Source organism: Anarhichas minor, unplaced genomic scaffold (genome assembly GCF_050575085.1).
Source record: "Anarhichas minor isolate MPS153535 unplaced genomic scaffold, ASM5057508v1 ptg000049l, whole genome shotgun sequence".
Classification (NCBI taxonomy): Eukaryota; Metazoa; Chordata; class Actinopteri; order Perciformes; family Anarhichadidae; genus Anarhichas; species Anarhichas minor.
Window position 1 is genome coordinate 480,135 of NW_027466495.1, and position 14,466 is coordinate 494,600.

The 14,466-nt window shown below is 44.8% G+C and overlaps 1 protein-coding gene across 1 annotated transcript; it reads right to left on the bottom strand.

Moving 5' to 3' along the window:
• Positions 1 to 6: 6 nt before the first annotated feature.
• arhgef15b (Rho guanine nucleotide exchange factor 15b) lies at positions 7 to 9,209 on the bottom strand. Its single transcript, XM_076112381.1, has 15 exons — positions 8,716 to 9,209; positions 6,195 to 7,151; positions 6,039 to 6,081; positions 5,762 to 5,829; positions 5,317 to 5,576; positions 4,653 to 4,813; positions 4,290 to 4,442; positions 3,956 to 4,085; positions 3,452 to 3,526; positions 3,017 to 3,109; positions 2,721 to 2,875; positions 1,940 to 2,107; positions 1,725 to 1,810; positions 1,522 to 1,626; positions 7 to 1,036 (listed from the first exon to the last, which is right to left on the bottom strand). The coding sequence occupies exons 1-15, from the start codon at positions 9,146 to 9,148 to the stop codon at positions 867 to 869; spliced, it is 3,057 nt and encodes a 1,018-aa protein (XP_075968496.1). The 5' UTR covers positions 9,149 to 9,209; the 3' UTR covers positions 7 to 866.
• Positions 9,210 to 14,466: the final 5,257 nt, after the last annotated feature.

The window sequence follows — 14,466 nt, forward strand, 5'->3', positions numbered from 1 at the left end:
TCTATTTCTCACTTAAAGTCTACTTTTAAGTATTGCACATTTGCCTTGAAAACTACTGCATCAAGTGTTCAATAAAAAATGATCAACCGTTGAGGCTCTTATCTAAAAAGACGCATGTTTTTAATAAAATCACTACTACTGTTGAAGGAGAGAATCCCCCTCGCTCGTTATTTACAACATATTGTACATGTACATGTATCCACAAAGAATATCCCGTCTTCACTGACAACACGCTGCAGGGGGAGCTACAGTATTAATCCAAAAATGGCTACCGACACAAGCTAACAAGACAGTGTGCTGTAACGTCACAATGGCAGAGCGGCTCAGCCCACGTTTACACGCATGTTCAAAGCTCCAGATAGAAGTCCTGGTGTGTAGTTCTGTGTTTTGAGGCTGTTCAAAGGCACTTCCTGATTATTATTCTTTTCGAAAAACGTGTTTGTCCTGTATTCTGGCTCACGCATTGAACTTGTGTGAGCAGGTGACACAAAGAGACATCAACAGGAACACACCCTAACCCTTTTCTTTTCATATGCGCAGTTTCATAACGTTGATCAAGTGCTACAAGTAGAGGTAAACAGTACAGATGTGAGATACAGATCTCTGTTCCTGAATGGGTGCATGCACATTCCCACAGCGTCTCTCTCAGTAGTGAATCACACTTGTGTACTCCAGTAGTATAAATACGGTGACGATCGCTGGTCTGTTATAATGTCTCGTGATCGTCACCCTTCTCCTTTTATCTTTCATTTCCTAGTTGTTGGAAACGGACACTTCAAACTAAAAATCTTTGCACAAAGTTCACTTGGAGTTTGTATCCATCCATCGTCCTTTTAAGCTATTGTTAATGTAAACATCCGTCGGTCCTAATGCAGTGTGTTGGCCTTGCTGCTGGCGACCATGGTCGCAGCCTGCATGACCCTGTAGCGCTCTCGCAGGTTTCGCCGCCTCACGTGCTCGTTGGTGATCTCTACGACGTTGGCTGCGGGGAACCAGCCCTTCTGACCGTCTGACAGGCGGATGCCTTCACAACAGCCTGAGAGAAAGGAGAAGTGGGGAGAGAGGTGGGGGGTAGGAGGAGAACAAACGGGAAGATTGGAGGTTTCTGTATCGTTCATGCAAGAAAGTCAAATCAATAAACTGCTACGGTGAGAAGGTTGAGCAATGAGGCAGTTATGAGGATCAGGGTGCATAAACGAGCAGAGTCAAAGGGGAGGGGCATGTTAATGATTAATGTCATGTCGGCACATTTCACTTTGTTTGACAGGAAACCTGTCAGATAAATGCCAGATATGGACGAGTGGAAAATATTATTTAACGCCCAAAAAAAAAAGATTCATATCACTTTTGGACACATTTCAGCTGCAGAGCTGTGCTCTGTTAAAGAGGAAATGTTTACAACCGTGTGTGTGTGATCATCTTTTGTGTGTGATCATCTATTTTTACGTTTAACGGCCAGCGCCGTGGAAGTCTGATGAGTAAATAAAGTCTGTCGTCCGGGTTTCCCCTCCTCGCTCTTACCCTCGTTGGTTTTGCGGACGACGTTGACGATCTCAGTGGGCTCCAGGGCGAGCTCGTCCGCCTGCTGGGCGATGTACTGCTCCACGCACTGCACCTGAGGACAATCTGACACACACACACACAGAGAAGAAACTATGTTCATGAAACACACACAAACATACACTTTAGTTTCAATTTGTTTTGCATCTGGTGTGTGTCCTCACCCCAGTCCTCGTAAATCACTTCTTCCTCATCTCTGTCTGGGTTGGTCGGGTTGGGGAAAGCCGCCATCCACCTGTGCATGTCTGACCTGTTCACACAAACAATTAGCTTACTGTGAAGGAGGGCCAAACGGGACAAATAACTAAGAATTGTGGATCAGGAATGCCTGAAATCCCGGAGAAAGTTGGGGCAGTTTAAGTGTTTCTCAGCTACTCACTGGGAGGGGGCTTTGAGCAGCCGCTCCATCATGCGTCCCTGGTGGTTTTCCAGCAGGGTGAGGTTGAAGCAGTGCTCTAAGGGGCCGGCGCCGCCCCCGCCTTCATCGGTTGGCTGCACCTGCACCAGAGAGCGGTGGGCGTGGTCGAGTACCACAAAACGCTCCGCACTGTCACAGAAAAAGAAGGGCGAGTTGTTTTTATGGGTATTAGGGTGAAGTGGACTTAAAGTAGGAATCATGTGCAGTGATTATTAAGCATGTACTATGTACTTAACTGCATTTGGTATAATATGCATGTTGTATGCAATTCTTTTGTGATCTTATCTATGTGGCAACAATGGTATATTTGAAATCTACTCATCTGTTCCTCTCAGTTCTCTTGAAACACTATTTCCTGCCACATTTGAGGAAGTTTGGACTCATTTCACTTGTGATGACACATCGTTAAAGAGTGTTGATTGCTTTTGTGGTCAATTGCCGCTTGATCGAGGTTTACACGCACTTTGCTCGCATTTGTGTAGTCGTTGGCTGTCGAGTGCCGACTCAGCTCTGCCTCATAAATTATAAAAAAGATGCGTAATTCTGCACGATAAACCGTGTGCTCGGGCTGGTGGTTGACACACATTGTCGTATTTGGGTCGTTGTGATGAAAGAAAGTGTTTGGCACTCCCTGACTTCTGCAGGAATGTGATTGACGTGTATCGATGTCCCCGGATAAAGAGGCATTCTGGGAAATTCAGCCCTCAAATGTTAATAGTCTACAGATCGCACTCTGCCTCACCCTTTCTTGGCGGCGATGATGAGCAGATCGTTGAAGAGGAAGAGGTAGATGGGGTTGAACTTTGACCTCTTGTTGAAGAGAGTTCCTCCTTTGGACATTTCGTGCAGCTCCCCTTTCTTCTCCAGGTATCGTGTCTGGGAGATGATGGGGACGGCCTGGAGGAGACACAAGAAACGGCAGGTAAATCTTGCTGTTTTTCAAAATAAATGTCCAAGGAGCTCAAGTCCAACAGAATTACTGACAAATAACAATCGTGCGCACATTTCTTGTGTGTGTGTGTGTGTGTTTAGATTTACCTTGAGCTTGTCAAACTCCAGTGTTTGAGAGACATGGATCAGCTCCTCCATCTGTCTCATCTGTCCCACCTGTGTGTTACAATCGTCGATGATCTGTGGGATCATGAAGGTGGGGAAGAAAAGAGATCATAAAATAACGCTTTATCGAGAGATTCATTTTCTTTCCACACTTACAAACCTCGCGTTCCCTTCTGCTGACGTCATATACAACTGGCTGCATCTCATTGGGAGTATCGGGTTCATTCCTTTGACAAATGTCTCGCTGTCTGAGCGAACCATCTCACTCTGCCTTCGTCCTCAGTGACACGGATGATTCACCGTCACTGCGGAGCTCTTTCAATAGGAGGTCCTTCACTCAAGACAATGGCTGACATCAAATATCAAACTATATGGATTTGTGGTCAGAAGAGAGGGTGAAGAGTGAGGGGCGTTTACCTTCGACACCGAAGTCAAAGCCTTGGAGGCCGTCTGCTCCTCTGTCGTCTTCTCCTTTGTTCTCCTCAGGATGTTCTGAAAACGACAAAACAGCAACTTTCTGTTTCTGCGACGGACAAACGGCATCAACAGGATGCATTTTTTTTCCATCTAAATGCAAACAGTCGAAACAGGGGGTCTGCCTGTGTGTTTGCTCAAAGGTCGAGGCAGTGACGAGTTTGAAACGGGGAAGATTGCGCCGGCATGAGAACATTCCACGAAGCGACACGCCGTGATGAACTCGGACTATTGCCTTTCAACGGCTGGTAGCAGGGAAAGAGAAGGGTCAGTTGTACAGAATGAACTGGCAGTCTGTTGAGACAATTGAGGAAATAATTTAAAGGCTTGACTGCATCGTAGTTATGTACGAGTGACGAGTGAGCTTCTTCCTCACAGGGAAAGAAAACACAGCTGCAAACTCACTCAAAACCAATTTTAACTAGTGCTGCTGTGCATGCTGCTCACCTCAAGGAGCATTTTGATGCGTGTTATTCGCTGGAAGGGCAGCAGGAGGAAGGACATGAAGGGCAGCCGCTGGCATTGAGGCGACTCTTGGAGACGAGCGATGACCGTCGCAAACGGTGCGTTGTTCTTCCTGCAGACCGACACCAATGCACATTTAAAAAAGGTATGCAACGCAGCTCTAATGTTCATATTCGTGGGAAATATGGAGGGAGAAAAGTGATAAAGGAGAATAAAACAATGCCGTGGATGAATACAACACATGAGGGAGGGAAGGTTTTCCCAAATTCCATGAAATTGGAAATTAGTGGGAAAAACAATTGTGAGGATTCCTTACATGAGAGAGGTGTAGGTCTTATCCTGGTAGATCTGGTTGCGGACGTAGTCGATGTAGGCCGGGAAGTTGTGCTGGGCGTGGTAGTGGATGATGTCACAGATGTCGTGGAAGACCAGGTCCTTGAATATGCGTTCCTCCAGGTCCTTCAAGAACCTGTCAGAGAGCAAAAGTTTCACCAAACATAAAAGGGTTTTTGAAAAGAGCAACCAGACAAAGACGAGGCTTTAACTGACTCAGGAAATGACTCATTACATCTTTGTTTTTCCTTCCCAAGTGACCTCATGATAGTGCAAGTCATCAATCACCTTCATATTTCCCTTTTCCTTTACCTCCCTTCATCCTTCCCCCTCTGCCGTTTCTCACCTCTCGCTGACCTCTCGGATCCTCATGATGTTGGAGAAGAGGGTTTTCTTGTCTCTGATGATCAGCGTCTCCTCCAGCTCCCGGCTGTTCAGGAAGTGTTCGGTCAGAACCCGCAGGGATCGAAGGTAAGAGGCCTCGGATGTCAGGACCTCGAACATACTCTGCCAGGGACAAAAAAACACAAATATGAACTTAGATTTGATACTGTGGTGTGGGACTCAAAAGCTTCCTGTATACAACATTTGCAAGATTCTCCACCCTATGAGCAAAAACGTAAGTTCCTATCTAAGAAGGTAAATGTTGGTGGTTTATCAAAAAATGACGCCATCAGCATTTAAAATACTCCCTGTAAATGTTATGCATCACTTATCTTTTACTTCCTGTACTCAACAGGATTTGTTTTCCTTTCTGATGTTGGAAAGTTGACTGTAAAAGCTTTCATAAACTGAGCATATAGTGAATCAATATTATGTTGTAGCACCGAGTGATGCAGTGAGGCGGAGTGGATCTTAATTTATATTAAAAAAAAACCTCCCTATTATTACTTTAAGATGTGATTTCAAACTTGATAATGCATCTCCCATTTCTCTTCTCCTCGCGTCATCGATCTCTCCCCCGGCACATTAGCCCCCCCCCCCCCCCTGTCCTCACACCAGTGCCTCACCTCCTGGTACTTGCACTGCTCGGGGGTGAGCTGCTCCAGCACCCCTGCCTCCCGCACGGCCGGGAAGTCCTGCCACAGGGTGCTCTGGCCCGCTGCGGGCACAGGGCTGCCCTTCGGTGCTCCATTTCCGGTACCGGTTCCGCGACGAGCCGTCCAGTCCATGGCGTAGTCCACGCTGGTTTTGCTGATGTTGCGACAAACTGTCTGGCGTCGGATCTCCTTGATGATGACGGTGGCGCGGTACGTCTGGTACATAGGCTCTGAGGGGAAACATGTCGCAAGGGCTCTTAGTAAATCCCAGTATACAAGTAGCAAGATGATGGTGATGGCTGACATACCAACATGCTGACATTGTATCCTGTTACAGGCATTAATGTTACTTTGTTAGTGGCCTGACTCGTCTTTGTGCTTTTATGTTTTGTTTGGTTACAGGCGTCCGTCTTACCATCCTGCAGCCGGGACTCCCAGCTGAACGAAGACTCCCTCCTGAGGGAGTCGCTCCTGACTAGAAGCCTAAAGCAGGAAGTATGGAAAGATAGAAGTGATCAACCAGGGTGTTATCAAACAAAAAGATCCAACAAAAGAGTGAATGGCACAGTTAATGGTTACTCCATACACACAAGAACGCTCATGTTGAGTTAAAGGATAGGGCTGGTGAAATTCTACATTTTTCTTATCGTCAACAAATCCCAAAGAGAGGTAATGTCAGGCTGATAACTCACAGCTCTTCAGCTGTATCCTCCTTCTCTCCATTCTCCTCTCCTTCTGCAAAGACAAGGAAACGGAGTCATCGCTTTTGATTACACAGGGAATTAATCTGTGAATCATTCATAGCTCATCTCACGCAGAGAGATAATAATGTTTGTTCGGGCACACACCTTTTCTCTGCGTGAGGGATTGCATCGAGGCACTGCTGAGCGTCTTGGGATCCATCTTTGGCGGCGGAGGCGGGGGTCTGTGAGGGCTGAGTGGGGGGGGAGTGACGGTCATCTGGGGGCTCAGTCCGCCGGCTGCTGCTGCGGAGCCGCTAGGGGACGAGGGCCGCAGGTTGCGCCACTCCTCCAGCGTGGGCTGGGGTAGAGGGATGCCCCGGTGGACCGGCGTGAGGCTGCGGCTGTCTTGAATCACGGGCCTCCTCGGCGGGATGGCGGGCGGCGCGTCGCCCTGGCTCGGGACGGGTTCCGCGTCCGTCTGAAACTCTGACGTTGGGTCCGAGGTGCTGTAGGACAGTTTAAACCGGCGGGCCGGTTGGCGTACCTTGATGAGAGGAATATCCAGCTCCTTACACAGGGTCGTGAACTGTTTCGGAGCGGGGTTGACCACCGGAAGCGTGGCCTCGTAAATGTTTTCTTCCTCGTCTTGAGTGGGCAAGTGGTGAATTTGTGGCGACTGAGCCCGTTTCGGGGGAACCGGGGGAGACTGAGAGCGAGTGCCGGCGAGAGACGAGAGGACGGCGCGGGGGCCCGGGTCCGAAAGTCTCCTGTGATTGTCGCCGATCAAAACATCCAGACATTGGTGGAACTTTGCCTTTTCTTGTTTCAACACTTCCCTCTCATCAATCACAGACATCCTGTCCACCTCATCCCCCGCATCGCTGTCCTCTCCCCCTCCCGTCACTACCTCTATATCCTCCTCCCAAAGCTCTTCCTCATCAGTCTCACCTTCATCGTCCATGTCCACGGGCACCCATACGAGTTTCATCCCGGGCCACTGGAGGTGGCACACACAGCTGCAGCTCGGCTCGCAGCATGGACCGAGAGGCGTGTGAGGACTGTGCTCCGCCTCCGCTTCACCTCCTACAATCAGCGGAATCTCCACCTCCTTTCCATCAGGCGCTGCGGCGGAAAAGAGGCAACACAGATGAACTGCTTTGAAACGTTTATGAAAATAAATCACCATAAACTTCTTGAACATGTTTTAATAGTTCCTATTGAAGGAAACATAAAGCTACTTTTTTCCTGACTTAATAGGTGTGACTGAGCGGTTTCCTGTCCACTTCCTTCCTACATGTGTATCCCCAGATAGGGGCGGCTCACTTTCATTGAGAGCTTCTTTTTTTTTTTGTCAGCTGGCACACGCTGGACTGTCGAGTCAGCAGTCCATCGCTATGCAAATACAGCGCGTCTGCAAGCGGTGTCTTCAAATATTCATGGGAAGCTCGGAGCGTTGCGTTGGGCAATAAAATCCAATATTGACAAAAGGAAATGGAAGAGGTGGAGGAAAGAGAGAGAGAGAGAGGCGAGAGAGGATGGAGGTTAAATGGGTCAATGAAGGGAAAAGAAGATACAGTTTAAAAAAATAGTCAAACTCAATGTCCAACATTTCCATATTAGCCAATACAGACGTCTTGTCAATATAGTTAAATAAAGAGGATTGCATTGTTTTAATAAAACGCCATGATTTTAGTTTGTTGCAAACAGTTGCATTAAGCTTAATTGCTCAAATATCACCAGTAGGGCTGAAACAATCAATTGATAAGTCTACAGAGAATTAGTTGCCAACTATTTTGATACTGGATTAATCGTGATGGTTAGTTTATTCAACAATTGATCAGAAAATAACTGTTAGTTGCGACCATAATCTCCAGTAAAAAAAAAAAGATTGGCTTTTTGAAACCTTAATTGATCGATTCTGGAGGTATGTGGATGTGTCGCCACAGAACGTCTTTAAAGGCTTCTTGTTGCTGACGAGGAACCGAAACAACGAAGCGAAAGCACAGTTTGTGTAGCTGTGGAGGCAACAAACAAATCTCTGTTTAATCAGACAGACAATAAAATGTCTTCGGCTTCTTTGCAGGACTTAGCTGAATATGACACATCAAGGGACATTCCTCCCATACACACACCCACCCACACACACCCACACACACTCTGAGAGACTGAGAGAACCTGTTTATGGCTGTTGGTTCATGTTTCTCCAGAGGAACCACACCTGACTGTTTGAGGGTTCACGTTCAGCCCAATTATCCTGACTGACCCTGTGGATTTCAATTGAATTAACACACACTCGCATGCAAAACGTATGTACACGCACGTACACACATTGTTGCGTCAACTAACAAACGTCCAATCATGTAAAATGATGTTTGTTCATCAATGAGAGCGACCTTTAATTAAAAACTACGCTCAGTCCAGTGACGGTGAAACTCAAAACACAGTTTATAGCGTCGACTGATCTTTTGTCCCGCAGACTAAAAGCTGCAATAAACTACTTTAAATGTTTCCAGCTCTGAACGGCAGCCACAGATAAGAGTTATGCCAGCTAAAAGTGATTTTCAAGAAATCACATGACACAGTTTACCACATCAAGTTGGAGGCGTGACAACTGTTTTTGTCATTACTGATCCTGTGATAAATACTTAAACCCACGTCTCCAGACCAGAGTGAAAATCCACTGTACCTGATCGACCTCCCTCCACACTGATGCCGTCCCCCTCCTCTCCTCCCTCCCCCTCTTTCTGCAACTGCAGGGTGCGGCTCCTCTTCACCGGCAGCGGAGGCGCCTTCTCCCCCCCGATCTGAAGCTGCAGACTGGAGCGGCCCGGTTTGGGCTTCACCGTGGGCGGCCTTTTGAGCCGCTTAATCACCGGTACTTTCGCAGCAGTACCGTTGGTGGGTTTCTCCCCCACCGGTTCGGCTGAGTCCTGTTTGCTAAACTTGTTCACAATCCTCTTGACCTTTCCTCCAGAGAGGCTCCCGCTGCCGCCTCCGTCTCCCAGAAGAGGGGAGCCGGTTTGTGGGGACGGTTTCTGAGGGATCGCCGGTCTCGGTTTGGCCGCAGGTTTGAGGGGCAGAGGCGACGTGGGCCGCTGGGACGCTTCCTGGACAGACATGGTAGCTGGAAGTCTTCTCTTACGATGTCTTTAACTCCCAGCACTGACCAATCAGAGGTCAGGCTTTAAGGGGAACAGTCAATGTGAGCATGTCATCATCACCTGATGGGAAAAGAGAAAGGAAAAGAAAGATTAAAACCAGTTTGACATGATGAGATGTAATGTCTAAATGATCAAACGCAACTTGCATTGTATGCCTGCATCAGGCAGCAGAAAGGGAACCTAACCCTTTGGCACAACTCACAACAGTCACATTTTGTGGCTGAATTTAACATTTACACAATCCAATAAACACTACATAAGTTCAGTATTTGCATTACATCGTGATCTCAAGATCAGGCTTTTGAGCTCTGTGCTACAAATCCCCCACTGTAATAAGGCCTCGGAGGAAAAGGGAACTTTGCACTGTGAGGAGCCCACTTAGAGCTGAGCTGACAAGTCTGTTTACAAAGTGACGCAGTGAAGGGAAATCCAGCTATGAAGTGATTTTTCAATCTTAAAGTTGCCTCATATCTCTGTACAACTTCTTGAATTGTTATTTGTTAATGACTCGCAGCTGAAAAGCTGGATTTGCTGTCACTAAGAGTCAAACTATTTTAAAATTCACAGCTCGGATTTCAGTGTAAGCAACAAATACAAATGCCAATTCTTCTTTGGTTTTGCTGTTAATTCACGAGTAATGCCAGTGTAGCATGACACACCGTTGTATTTCAATTAATAGTTAACCACTGTATCAATACAAATGTGCATTTATAATCACTCCATCCTGTCCACTGTCGCACTGTCGCAGGTTGAATAGCCTCAAGCTACCTGGTAATCTTTTACCTTAAGTAGGAATTCAATGAGCATACGAGGAAACTGGTAGAAATAAAACACAAACACGCGCTCACACTCACGCCTGCCGTGAATCCACACTGATTCAATCCTTTCAAACTCAAACACTGAGACGTTTCCTTATTCAAAGCACTCTTGTCATTCAAATGAAGCAGTCAATCGGGACACTTCTTTCAGCCGTGTCTATAAAAAGAAACGTGACGACGAGACTGAGAAATCCAGTGTCCATTCTGGGCGACCAAATGGCCATGCTGCAGATTCTTCTCATCGCGTTTTATTTTTGTGTGTGTGTGTGTGCAACAGCTGAAAGAGGGTTAGTCGTCCTCTGAGTCATCCATAAGAAGAAGAAGACAACATTCCTGCTTTGTGTGACTCTTTGATTCAGACGTTTCGCTTGTAGCTGCTTGCATCATTGACTTAAGACTGAAAGAAACAACAATTCTAATTGACGATGGATGTAGCGGTCATGTTTTGGATTAATTGATAAATCGTTTAGTCTACGAGTGTTTAAAATAATGTCGCCTGTCACAGAGGCCAATAAGCAGCCGGCAGTCATCTGAACCCCACCTAGTGTGAATGTCGATGTGTCGGTCGGTGGTCCACACTGAAATATCTCAACAAATATCTGCTTGTTTCAGAACGAATGCTGAAACAAATCACATGTCAATGGATGACCAGAAATGAAACCAAAAGTTATTTTGATGATTCATCACTGGTTTCAACTTCTCAAATATGAGAATTGTCATTTCTTCTGACAATTTAATATCTTTAAAAACAGGACGTTTGAACACATCATCCTTGGGTCTGGGAAACTGTGATGGGCATTTTTTCCCCAACAGATTAATTGCTAGTTGCCGTCCTATTCAGCACTTCTGATAAAGACTATGAATGTGAAACTACAGCCTTTTATCAACGCATTCTCTCATAATCGAGTTGCATTATGGGAAATGTAGGTGTCTGCGTTTTTTGGAGCTCGAACCAGCTTCCGCTGCATCAATTTTGACCTTTATTTTTTTAAATCCGTCTCTCTCTCGTCACCCATTTCTTTATGCAAGAGCAACACCAAATCAGTGGAGTACCCCATTGCTGGAGCATTGACAAAAGATTAGAGGCTGTTCCTTTTATATAAAGTGCCAGTCATTTCATATGATGTCGAGACCGGACCAGACAAAACATTTTCAAGAAATGAATCGAGACTAGTGCCTTAATACCTGCAGGTAAACGGAAGCATCGCAGCTCACTAAAGTCAATAACACACCACCGGTGGCTGTGTGTGATTGAGAAAGTGCACCAGCTAGTCGGACCAGTTTGGAGGGAGCCGCATGCTGCACAGTCAGTGGAGCTTGTAATGAAAAAAGACAGACAAGGTTTCACGTTTCAGTCTGACTGGAAACAGTTTCTAATCCGACAAACAGTATTAGATCATTAGAAAATGACACAGAGTGAATGGATCAGGTTTCCTTTTCTAACCACGCACCATCAATCTCAGTTCATTTTCTGACACTCCAAGTCTTCAAGTTCTTGATTTTTAGTACTTTTTACGGGAAACCTGACATCAGCAACGTTTGTGTGTGTGTGTGTGTGTGTTTATAATGTAGGTCTTTGCAGGTTTCAGTTTTGTCCCTCTGGTTATTATCATTGTCTACAGGGTGACACATAAAACCTCAAACAGGAGGGTGTGTACACTCACAAAGCACTCTTCTACACAGTGGGGATAACACGTTCTGTTGTGTGTTAATGCACTTATAGACCCAGTGAGAGTCTGGACTTGAGGTTACTATTCCCCCTCTGACTTTCTTTAAAATCAGCCCCTCACCAGACTTCACTTCTCTTTTGTCTCCTTTTGCTCTATTGACCTGGTTAGTTCAATAGCTCCTCCAGTCTACTGGACCCTACACACACACTCGGGCTGGGTCAGTGGGACACTCATTCATTCCAGTAAGTGTTCGTCCTGGTAAACCCAATAAATATCAGATATGGTGTGAGCCCTTAAATCAGACCAGCTTGACAACAAACCTTAAGTGCTTAAAGGGGGCGCCCATTAATACAATGCTCTCTCTGTGTGTGTGTGTGTGTGTGTGTACAGTATGCCATCTGCTCTGGACACTAATAGGTCAGTGTGTATACAAAATGGGTAGGGGGGGCTTTAAGAGAGCTACCATTACAATTCATGTGATGTGTAGAAGATCCACGTTGGACAGGAAGAAGGGACGGAAAAAGGTGTGTGGAGAAGAAAAACACACACACACACACACACACACACACACACACACACACACACACACACACACACACACACACACTGGGTGGGAATCCAGGAAAGAGGAATAAGCATATAGATTTTGTGTGGTGACACGAGTGGTAGATAAGAAAACCCTACTTATAGATGTGTAAATGTAATATTTAATGTTTAGGTCTGATAGTCAAAAGCTGCCATCAGTGGTCTAGTGATCATTATTATAACACAACGCGTTTCCCAACATAAAACTGCCTAAAGACGAATTAAAGTTTTTAAGGGCAGACTATTTACAACATGTTTAAAATCAAAGTGTATCTATAAAGCTCTTATTTGTATCCTTAAATCGCCCAGAATATGGCGCAGCTCCTGTGTACTGTAACCTGCCTTCACAACATGGGATAATATTTCAAGATATTCAACTTTAACATATTCTACAGTACTACCACACGAGTCAAAATAATTATATTTCAGTATGACAATGTCACAATAATCGTATAAACCCATAACAGGTGTTACAGCGGTTTCCATGCGGGCACAGGTGCGTCCAAACTCAACCACACCTCACCTGCTAAACGACCAATAATGATCTCATTAAAAACATAAAGGAAACCTCACCGGTGTTATTCAGGCATGTCTGGTTCTCCCACTGCAGTTATTCGGCTCTAGCGTTGGCAGTCCAAACACTAGAAAACACGCTTTTGCTCAAAATCGGTCCGGGGCGCAGCTGCGTTAGTGTGACGTTAACGTTGCTTTATGCGTAAATCGTCCCGCAGAGAGAGAGAGGGAATAAAAACCGGTCGTTAAATATGCTGATTAAGAAAAAATAATCCACAACGTAGAAGGAAACGGGCTCAGGTTCTTGTTGTTTCTCTGACATGCATCATCCCTCTGTTGTTGTCTCCTTTGTTACCAGCAGCATGTGTGAGAGGAGAAGGAGAGGAGGTAGGAGACATACAACCCCCCTGAGGGCTCAGACCGACAAGTCACACGTCATGACACTCACAGGTTCCGGTAAGGGATTTCAAAATAAAATCTTAATTTAAACTAGGTTAGGCAAATGCCTAGAATATTGCAGAAAAGACATTAAGCTTTTATATTTGTATTTTAACAATTGATTAGGTTGGATGATGATGGCTGGATGTACTCCAGGTTATATGTTATCACTTGATGTACATATTTTAATGGAAGCCTGTGTGATGGGTTTTAGCATTTGTTTTTCATGTTTTATAATGTGATTTAGGAATTTCGCAATGTTTTCTCTTTAAGTCTGTGTGTTCTGTGGTTTACCTGGCTGCAGGACAAGTTTACCATAAAGTTATAGTAGAGCTAAATCAAACTACAAAATGATAATAATCAACATATATGTATTATATTATAGAATATAAAATGCATGTTTTATTAACTTTGAAAAGTAAGCAAAAACCCATTCAAACCAATTCAAAACGAATACATAACAATAAATCAAAGGGAAAACATTACAGTGCTACACTGTTGCTCACTACAGTGAATTTAAATGACTTGCATTCATTATTCCCCGCATTTATTCACACATGACAATAGAATTGTGAATTGTATCCTCATTTTCCCATGCTATTCAAAATTAACTGAAATTCTTAAAATGTAAAACATAAAACTGTATAAAAGTTGTGCAGCATACACTACATGCCAAAATACCCTTAATACCCTTAACTTAACTTTGTTGTCCACCTGCCACTGTGACTGTTGGATTCCAGCCACTAAATTGCTATTTTATTTCATTAGATAAATATTTTAACTTAAAGAAAATACTGGCATTTTCTCTCTCCCCTCCTCTCTTTATTTTAGCACTCTTATTTTGAAGGCCAAAATGTCCCAGTTCTGTCACTTCCTGGCTGTTCATCATAGACTTCACGCTTCTTGGGTCTTCCAATCTACTGACACACCAGAGGCTGAAACAAACCTCTAAATATGTGTTTATTTTAAGGCTGATATTGCAAAAGTATTATATTATGTTTTATGTATTTGTTACTTACAGTAAAGTCTTTGCTGGTTTCAGTTAAACAGTGAAAAACGTGCTGTTTCTAACTGAGATACAGTCACTCATTAAATAACAATATCAATCATTACTTTTTTAACGACCAAAGCAGTTACATAATATCATGCCGTGGTGACCACTGTCTGTAAATGGATATCACGTGATACAGCATATACCAACTCTTTATTCTACATTCTGTGCTATAACCACACAGAATGGTTGTACAGTCGT